This window comes from Dendrobates tinctorius, unplaced genomic scaffold (assembly GCF_039654945.1).
Source record: "Dendrobates tinctorius isolate UK_male_01 unplaced genomic scaffold, ASM3965494v1 ptg000157l, whole genome shotgun sequence".
Classification (NCBI taxonomy): Eukaryota; Metazoa; Chordata; class Amphibia; order Anura; family Dendrobatidae; genus Dendrobates; species Dendrobates tinctorius.
Genome location: NW_027361824.1, coordinates 12,698,325 through 12,708,561, shown reverse-complemented (window position 1 = coordinate 12,708,561; position 10,237 = coordinate 12,698,325). Strand labels below are relative to the sequence as shown.

Genomic DNA, 10,237 nt, shown 5'->3' with positions numbered 1-10,237 from the left:
GTCCCTGTACTTCCAGAACGCGCGTCGGTGCTCCAGCCACAGACTCTTAATGGCTGTCTTTTTGCATTTGGCATCAGTGTGCGGCTAGAACGGTCCGGCCGTGTCCCCGGGAGATTGAGTGGAAATGATTATTTAATGGCGTTTTTGATTTTTCAGTTTATGCTCTTTAGCTTGGAATAATGGAAAAAAGGACAACGACCAGCCCAAGAGAACAATATTGAGCCTGTCCATGTGCCTTCTCCCAGGGTGCCATATAGAGACCCCAACTTGTGCCACAGTCAGACCAGTTTACCCCATGCCACCAGCTTATTAGTCCTGGTGCAGCGGTGGCACCACCACCACCATACTAGTGTGTACCTGTTTGCAATAATTTGGAATGGGGAGGGGCATATTTTTGGCCTTGTAGTGTATTATTGTACGTATCCGGAGGGCAGAAGACCTCCATTATGACTAGAACAAGTCATTACCTGCAGCCCTCGGCTGTACATGAAAAATTCAGCGATCCCATGAGTCTACATTCTCTACGGAACAAAAGGATTCTTTACAAGTTCTCCACCGCCCCCGGGGCAAGTCGAAGTGTCAGTTGATGGTGTTACAACTTCATTCATGGGGGACCCTGAAGAAGACGCCGAAGTCCTCCTATGTAGCAACCTCAATTATATACGATGGTGGACAGATGTTCCGGGAAAGGACAACATAAAATAATTGGCATCGCTTGATAAAAGATGTCAGACTTGTCATCCCATTGAAAATTGGGGAAGACGTGGTGGCGATACATGGCCACCATGACTGTCCAAAAAAAGCCAAGGTTTTCCAGATATCTGCATAGTATATTGGCTGAAACATCCAAACCCAAAGTCTATGTTCTTCTCAGCTGGCTTAGGTAACCATATCTGGTCCAACACTGGTCTTGGTGACAATCTCTCAGAAGTGATGCAAGGCAATTTATTTTGACCAAAATTTGCCACAGTAGTGGTGGCTTATACAGTCAACCTAAAAGAAGGACCTATTGGGTCCAAAGCCAAATACCAGTAATGCTTGGCTCAGAACTTCGACGAGATATTGTCCCAACTTCTCTAGAACGAGGATAACACTGGGAAAGGTTCCACCAATGCTTCATTTCACACTGTCCATAAACTTCTGGATCATCCTGGACCCTTGTCAGGAGAACACGTAAGCCTAAAATTAATGTAGGTGGACCTCTTTTGGCACCAAGTTCTCAAAGATCAATCCAGTCCAGATGCATAGTATATATAGACTTCATAGAAGAGGTCTCTTGTTTGGGATCAACACTCCTTCTATGAACCAAAATAAAGAGCTGCCAAGTACGAGTGGCTCCAGTTCTGCAAGACTCGAGCCAAGGTTGGAATTTGGAATGACCACATGTGACACCACATTTCCAGGTGACTTGTGGCTTCTCCCAGGCAAAAGGGACTTTTGTGGGCCACAGGATCGGGACTTTGGTCAATCACCTGATCGCTCGAGTCTTTAATGACCTCACTGGACATTCCGAACAAAGGGCCAACAAAATAGATCTCCAGTAACCAAAATCTTGACTACGTTCTGCAAACAACAACTCAAAATCTGTTACTCCAATTCAAGGATCGTAAGGACGCCCCCTTTGGGGTTGTTCATGGGTTTCTTAGTTTCCATTATCAACCCATTTTTTTAGGGTTTTGGAACCATCTAAAAACCATAATCTTAGGAGGCTTTCCAAACACAACCGGTGAAACCGACACTCACTCACCTGCACACATAACCATCAGACGACATCACGAGTCTCCTCTAGAATCCACTTTTTCTTTTCTTTAATTATTCAACTTTATACATAATAAATACAAACTTTTTACAGCCAATACAAAGGAAGATGCCCCCCCCACCCCCGCTCGCTCTGCATTGAATCTGTACACGTGATATATGGAATCATGTCCAATATGAAGTTACAAAGACTTTTTTTTGTTTGTTTATTTTTCTACAACTTTTTGTTAAATAAAGTTTAGCAGCTCATATGGGATTTCTTAATTTTTCTTTTTCTGAATTTTTGAAATAACACTTATCTTTCTTAAAAAGGTAGATAAAGAAAAAAAAAAATGGCGAAACCATAGCTCCCTCCCCCTACACAAAAAAAGAAAAAATTATCGATTTTTTATTAATGTCACTTTTACAAACAACTCTTGGGGAGCAGCCAATATTCCAAAATTGTGATTTACTTCCATGGTGTGCGATCACTTAATTTCCACCCGCCGACTTTAAAAACGGCCCCAAGGTGGGCGAATAAATGAATAAATGGCCACGGAATATTCTTTTTTTTTTTTTTTTTTTTAACAAAAAGCTAAATAATATCTGCTTATAATATTTCTAAAACGCGCCCCTCGATGCCAGAGATGGGTTACGGGGAAGGGGACGAACAGGGAAGGGAGGCGATTAAAAAATGAAATCTTCAAAGAAGATACAAAAAGTAGCGAGGCTCTGAACAGCGCCCAACAAAAAAAATATCTGCCCGCAGAAAACGGCAGCCGAAATGGCAAACTGGGCGGGTAATACCCGCGATGGCCGTGCCAAGTGCTATAGAGACAAAGTCTGTTCTACTAAAGAAAATGTACAGAAAATACGAGACGTGAAAAATATAAAATAAGGACATTCTCCGAGCGATTCCGAGGGTCGATCATCTGATCGTTTCTGAATTATTTGCTCGACGGTCTCATTATCAAGCGATTACAAATCAAATATTTTGCTCTGAATATAAAACTACCCAAAGATATATATATATATATTTTTCCTAATCCTGATATAGGATTGAATACTGGGCTTGTCCTGCCCAGACCGGACTGAATCATTATCAGCGAGTCCAAACACCCATAAGGCAGAAGAGGAGGAGACGCGTTTTGGAACTGACCCTGATATTTAAAGGGATCCTTTCACCGGCTCCCATCTACGCACTCTCCTACCAAAGCTGACCAAATGTAATCCCATGATGGCACCTAAAATTCCAACAGGAAGCTAAAAAAACACAAAATAAGAGACCAGCATCTAAAGAAGTCAAGGGGGCGGAGCTTACAAGCATCTGACTCTCCCAGATTGGACAGCGCATTATTGTAATTTTTTCCTTGTGTGTTTATTCAAAATTTCACAATGTTTCCCTTCAGATAAATTCAAAAAAGTTGTCGATACCAAAGAACAATGCATTCTGGGAAGCTGTGAAGTTACTCGACAATGGGGTGGAGCTAAACTGTTTCTAAAAGGTGCGTGGCATAGTTTTAAAGCAGTTTTAGATGTGCTGGAAAAGACAATAAAGTGAAAAGTTTGTACTCTTTTAGGGACTTCTTTTTATGTCTTTTGCTTAAATGCAAGTATTTGGGGGAGAAGTAATTTTTGCAATGGGGTGTTATAAAAAAAAAAAAAAAAAAAAAAAAAGTTGCATTGTTTGTTTTTTTATGGCTTATTGCCGGCTGCAGAATGAGTTAACTGAGATTCAGTCAGTGAGAGAGTTTTTGACACTTATTGTTCTCCTGTCAGCTGATTTAAAAAGAATTGCAAATAAATGCATTTAAGGTTAAAAAATAAAAAAAAGCAGCCCTTTAAAGGGGCATTTTCCAAGTAGGAGGGGCCTGTTCTGGTGAGGATTTCCCTTTAAGGGCATTTTTTTTTTCCCTATGTGCCGTGAAAGTGGCAAGTCGGCAAAATTTTGGTCACCAATACTAATAATGGTTCAGTCCAGACCCCCGTCCCCCCCAAACCTGATTTCCAAGTAGCAGGAGCGCGATCATTATCTACTTGAACCCATGTCCTCAGATATTCCCCCTTACAGTACAGAAGACGGCGACACACGCGACACCACAGATCGCCGGCGCCGATCCTACGACTAAATGAGCTGCTGCGTAAATATTAGCACGACGGTTAGTAATGGCGCTGATGATTACCTACTGGCGAGGGGTCCTCAGCGAGACCCTGACAGCGTATGATATAGATCTCTATATAGAATTTATTACAATTTTTTTCTTTTCTTACATTATTTTTATGTCTGCCGGGGTAATAACGAGAGGAACCAGCCCCCTCAATTCCCTTTATATAACCCGCTCCATAACGCAAACACAGAGAAGGGGCGCATCGCGCTGCAACGGGCCGCCGCTGTCCGCCAGGTGGACGCGGGAATTAACGGATCGCTTCTATACAATATACAGATCACTGAAGAAACCGGAGACTTTGTTTTTTGTTATCACACATTCCTATGAACACAGTAATATACTGTACTAACACATATGATAGGAGTATTTTTTATGAGCACTTTCTAGGAGCCTCAGCGCGGGAAGCTACCTCTTATCGGCCTCCCTAACCACGGGGATCGATCGCAGCGGTGGCGGAACGCCCCACCCAAAGGGCAGACATCGCTGGAATTAAAGGGTCATTCCAAGGGTCGCTCTGTGGTGGAGGGGAAGGAAAAATCATGACGAAAATTATATATTTCTAAAGCTAAAAAGTATATACATGAAAAAATGATCTAAGTATCATATATATATATGTAATCATACATATACACACACATATATGTGTAATATATAGATATATACATATTTTATGCATACATACACACATACATTATATATATATATATACACACACACACACATGTGTATATGTATGCGTAATATATATATTTTTATTACACACTTGCATGTGTGTATATGGATGCATAAAATAATATATATATATATATATATATCACACATGCACACTATATATTACATACAGTTCGTATATTGTAAATAAACCTGCAATTTTTTTTTTATGCAGATTTTTTTTTTTAGCTTTAGAAATGTTCAGGGATGCAGAAAGGTGAAAAAAAATAAAAATGGAAAAAAAATAAATAAAATAAGAGTGGTAAGAATCGTAAACACTTTTGCTATTTTCCCCTCTTCATTAGAATCCATGAAACATTTTGTTAAAAAAAAAAAAAAAAAAAAAAATAATAATATATTCTGATGAACAAGGAAAAATACAAAAAAGTCTGTATATTTTTAGCTACTTTTCTAGTCCCTTGTTTTGACTTACCCATTGCATCCTTGAATAAAACAAATATATGTATAAAAAAAATTAAAAGTTACAAATCCAAACACTATAATATATATACATATATACGGTATACACATACATACATATACTGTATGTATATATATATATATTAGTGTGTGATTTTCTTCTTTGTTAGCCTTACAATTATTCAGAGATGCAAATGGGTAAAACAAAAAAGTAAAACTGATATAGTGGCTAAAAACAGACAAATATATACAGAAAATAAATGCAATTAAAAGAAAGGTTTTAGAAATATATATATATATATATATATATATATATATATATATATATATATATATATATATATATATCTATCTCTATCTATATCTCTATATATATATACCGTATATATATATATTTTTATAAAGGTGTAATTGCCCTTTAATCTTCCTGTCTTCAGCCTGCAGCACTAAAGGGTTAAATTCCGACACGTCGGAATCTTCCTGCAAATCAAATGGCAATTCTGCAGCAGAACCGGGACCCTGCGGATTTTGCTGCGAGTTCACGGTGGATTTCACCCCGCACATTGATGATGATGAGGCTGCTGATCAAGATCCACAACCCGCTAATTTTTTTTTTTTTTTTTTTCCCCCGTCAGGCGTAGACGCAGGTTTTGAAAACTGCAACAAATATCTGCAGAAAATCAGTCACATTTAAACATGGCCTAACAGAAAAAAAAAAATAAAAAAAAATGCCACTGCAATTCTACAAACGGGCATGTAATAAATAAATAAAGCAAACAAAAAAAAAAGAGAGAGAGAGAGTGGTAACGCTGCAGCTGGACTTCCTCTCGTCCCTCCTCTGGGCGGACGTTCTGCTTTGAACGCACCGCTGCGATCCTTCCCACAATCTGTTTGCACGTTGGACCCCATTGTTGTCTGATAAGGGAGGCCGAGGTGCAATCATTAAAACAGCAATAATAATAAAAAAAAAAAAAAAAAGGCACAAAATGTCCCAGATCTGTTGTGTCTCTTTCTCTCCCATCCTCCCGGGACTGGACATGCACAAGGTGCAGAAAAGTTTAGGGACCAAATGACTCATTTGGACCAAGACTGCAGCAGAGAAGCTTGGAGGCCGTTGTTAAACCAACGTAATTTCCACATCTTCTGCCTTCTCTGGGGGGCGCCGGTGAGCCTGCGTAGGGGGAGGTGGAGCCGCCCGCACCTGGAAGAAAGAGGAACCAATTACAAAATAACGGACCCTCCTTATTTACAACCCGGCGGGTTATTAGAAGTTTCAAAATTTGAAAAAAAAATAAACTTTTTTTTAAATTTAACTGAAAAAAAGGAAGAATAGAAGTTTACCGGTCGTAACTTGCTCTGGTAGCCGTCGGTGGGCATCCGCGGTGGCGGGAGCGATGTGGATGGAGATTCTAGATTTAGATTATTTTCTGGTAGAAACAAAAAAAACAAAACAAAACAAAAGTTCAGAGAAAAAAACAAATTTGGAGGAAAAGAATAAAAAAAAAAGAAAAAAAAAAGTCCCTAAAATAGAGAGAATTCCTTACGTTTCACAAGAGGGAAAGATTCTTGTGTTTTCATAGGCAACAAGATATGGATCAAACACACACAAAAAATCTTCTCCATTTTTATGTCTCATATTGGAAAAATATAAGTATTTGGGGATTTCTCTGGACATATCATTACAGGGAATAAATAGCCGCTATCTGGGGTGATGCATCCAGATGGGGTCTGTCCCCAGACCAAAAATTTACACATATGTCTCATTCATAAGTATCTTATGCTTTACCAAAAATCCTTCCATAGGAGATATTTCTGGTCATTACCATCACATTAAATGAAAAAAAAAAAAGAAAAAAAAAAAGTAATAGAAAGCTTTAATTTTTTTTTAAAAATAAAAATAAATAAAACTAAAAAAGTAAAAAAAAAAAAGTAAATATGTTACAAAGTACAAAGGAAGTTTTTAAGTGCATAGTTTTATATACGGCATATATATATATATATATATATATATATATTGTTTTTATTATATATAATTAATTGTATTTTTGGTTTTGTAAATTGAAATAGAAGAACAGGCCTTACCAGTCACAGAAGAAGGGGATCGAGGGAAAAATAGGGAGCTCCTCTTGTCCGGGCTGAATATGGGGCTAGTTGGGGGCTGGTCATAGAGGGGAAGTGGTGGGAGAGAATTCTGTGGCTTTGGGGAAGGGGATACCTGTGGTAGAAAAATAAATGTTTTTATTTAATTTTTTAATTAGGAAAAAAAATGTGAAAAATATCTTTAAAAAAAAAAAAAAAAGTGTACAAAATTTTTTACCAATGATTGTTCCCACTGTTAAACAGGACATGGATCCGTCCCTTACATTAATGATTTAGGTATTCCCCTCGTACCTGAATGTCTTCTATCCAATGAGTGTCGCCATTCTCCGACCCGCTCAGCTCCTCCACCAGCACAGAGGGGAAAACGCCAATGCGGCCGTTGAATTCGCCCTCCCAGAACCCGTCATCGTCCTGATTCTCCTTATTCAGGATTCGGATGATGGCTCCTTCTGGGAACGACAACTCGTCTTCCGTTTGCCCGTCGTAATCGTAAAGTGCTTTCACAAAACAAACTGCGGATTCCCAGAAAATTGAAGAAAAAAAAAATAAAAGGTAAAAAATAACTACGAGTCAGTCTAGGAATGTAATGTGTAAATTGCAATTATGTTAGCAAATCTGTTCATGGGTGTTGTCTGACATTACAGCTTGGCTTCATGGAGGTGAGCTGTAATACCAGGCACAACCTGTGGACAAGTGTGGAGCTCTATTTAGAAGTAGCAGCAATGTTATTCTAATCCTGGAAGCCATGATGGGCGTTTCCTGTAGAATAAACAACAAATAAAGTTGCACTATGTAGCGCTATAGCATGAAAATTTTAAGTCCATGTGGAGCAACCCTTCAGAAGCCAACCCCCCCCTCCAATCGTGAAACCCCCCAAAGAAGGAAAGTCAAGGAATCAGACTCAATACATAGAGGCTCCATGGGTGAAAAGTAAACTCCTCCTTTTCACCCATGGGGACTCACTGTTACATAGTATTACTTTTTTTTACACCTTCATTGTGAAGAAGAAAAGCATTTATAAGGTATGTTAAAGATTAGCCGGATGTTGTAGTTACCGCTCGTGTCGCCGTTCATGCTCCCAGATGCCATTTCCGCGTCGTTAGAATTACTGGACGTGTGAGACCGGTTGTCTAAGGCGGCCAGAGACTGCAGCATACTCAGGAGGCTGTTTGATGTAGGAAACTGAAGATACTTTTCAGGGACGTAGCCTACCTGCCCTGATTTATTTCTAGCCTGATTTGGGATGGAGGGGGGGGGGGACAAAAAACATAAAAAAAAATAACTCAGGCAAAACACCAATAAGAAAGTAAGCTCACAGGCAAGATTCCATACAGCAACCCAATAACATATACACAACAGACCTCCCCAGCATGATAGAAGTGGGTGCAATGTTCACATCAATCGATGTAGGTTACGTAGTCCAAAATTTTGGACTAGGACCTAAGGGCTTTACACTACACCATCTGACACCAATGTTCCCAAAAAATACTCCAGGAATGCTTCTCCAACAAGTAGCTTCAAGGTTTTGCCTATGAAGGTTCCTCTGCACAATCTAGGCAGCTCACCCAACAGATGGTGGAGAATGCGGGCACACAACCACAGCAGCAGGATTAAGAAGCAAAGGGCTTGGATTTCAAAAAGTAGAATGAGCTCAGCAGAGGGCATCTTACTACTAACCTAGTGCCATTGTTTTTTTTGGTGGGTTGGGCAGGTTGGAGGGTAAGACGACAGGGATTACAAGACGTCGGACACTAAGAATTATAAAGGGGTTTTCCCATCCTAAAATGTAATGACAAACTACTAAGATACACCATCACTTTTTGACCCATGGATCCAGAAAATGTGTAGCACCCCTTTTCCAATTTCTTTTTCTTTCCCTACATAGGCCACTAGGGATAAATGTGGTCCTCAGAGATTGGACGGGCACCATTATGATCCATCCTAGCAATATATCATCACTTTACTGACTTGGATCCAGTCTCCTCTCGGGTAAAGATTATTCCTGGGTAATTTTACTGCAATCCATAAAGACACTAGAAAGTGTCAATCTTACTTATAATTAAGAAGCTGAGATGCAATACCAGAAACAACCTGTGGACAGGGGTGGTGCCGTTTCTGGAGTAGAGCCGCCATGTTTTTCTAGTTTTGGATGGTATATCTGAGATCTAAAACTGCTCCAAATTCAACAAATAAATCAACAATTGCTTTTAAAAGAAAAAAAATTCCAAAACTTTAATACCTTGACCCAGTCTTCCATGTCTCCGTCTTCTATCACTTCGAGCATCTCATGTTCCTCTATGGTCAGCTCGTCCGGCTGAGACGCCTGCAGGACAGAGAGGAGAGGTCTTTATACCGAGGAGCTTATCTGCCTTGTTTCCTGACGCGGTCGATCCTCGCCCTCGTGACTCCATCTTCTCAACGTGACCGATAAACATTTTAAAATTATTCCAGAGGGGGAGACTGGAGATTATATGTACTTGTGAAAAGAAAGTTTGTGACTTGTTAAAAAGTAGCAATCACATCTGGAAAACAAGAGCCTGGAGCTCCATATCAGCAGCAGCACGGTCTGCCCGTACCCAGAGGGTTTGCCCACGTGTCGGTGGCATCTTTGTGACTGCACAGACCTGATAAGAGTAGATGACTTTACAGGTCAACGGATAATTCCTCAACGTTCCTGAAGGACTGGAGCTGCTGTCATCAAAGGCGTCCATGCTGTCCTCCAGCTCCTCGCCGTCATCCCTGTCCAGGTCAGAGTTCCCCTGTGCAACAGAAGAAGATGAAGTCATGAGCAGATACAAAAAAATACAAATATCATTCCTATAATTCAGCGTTCAACCTAATCCAGAAAGGAGAATGGTCAAGAGAAACAGAAGACCCCAATCCTGTGACCTTCAGATAATCAGGCACCTGGCAAGTCTTTCTGATCCACAGGTCTCGGAAGTAGGGTGTAATAGGGTGGTCTACTCTAACCCCTAATCTAAGTTCTTCACCTTTGCTATATGTTTAGCAGATTGATGAACTTTGAGGTAACATTCAGCTTGGAGCTTTTGTTACGAGACCCCGCCATTATAAGTTGGGATTTATTTTCCTCTTTCTTATCA

General features: G+C 39.9%; 1 protein-coding gene across 6 annotated transcripts in view; it reads right to left on the bottom strand.

The window, feature by feature from the left end:
- Positions 1-1,786: 1,786 nt before the first annotated feature.
- Positions 1,787-10,237, bottom strand: part of FCHSD2 (FCH and double SH3 domains 2) — a 231,382-nt gene continuing 222,931 nt past the window's right edge. For all 6 annotated transcript variants that reach the window (XM_073548582.1, XM_073548579.1, XM_073548580.1 and 3 more), the window contains 7 exons: positions 9,761-9,895; positions 9,376-9,459; positions 8,192-8,369; positions 7,428-7,648; positions 7,119-7,251; positions 6,378-6,463; positions 1,787-6,237 (listed from right to left, as the gene is read on the bottom strand). In XM_073548582.1, the coding sequence (XP_073404683.1) occupies positions 6,154-6,237; positions 6,378-6,463; positions 7,119-7,251; positions 7,428-7,648; positions 8,192-8,369; positions 9,376-9,459; positions 9,761-9,895 (921 nt within the window). In that variant the 3' untranslated portion in view covers positions 1,787-6,153. The remainder of the gene's footprint in view (positions 6,238-6,377; positions 6,464-7,118; positions 7,252-7,427; positions 7,649-8,191; positions 8,370-9,375; positions 9,460-9,760; positions 9,896-10,237) is intronic.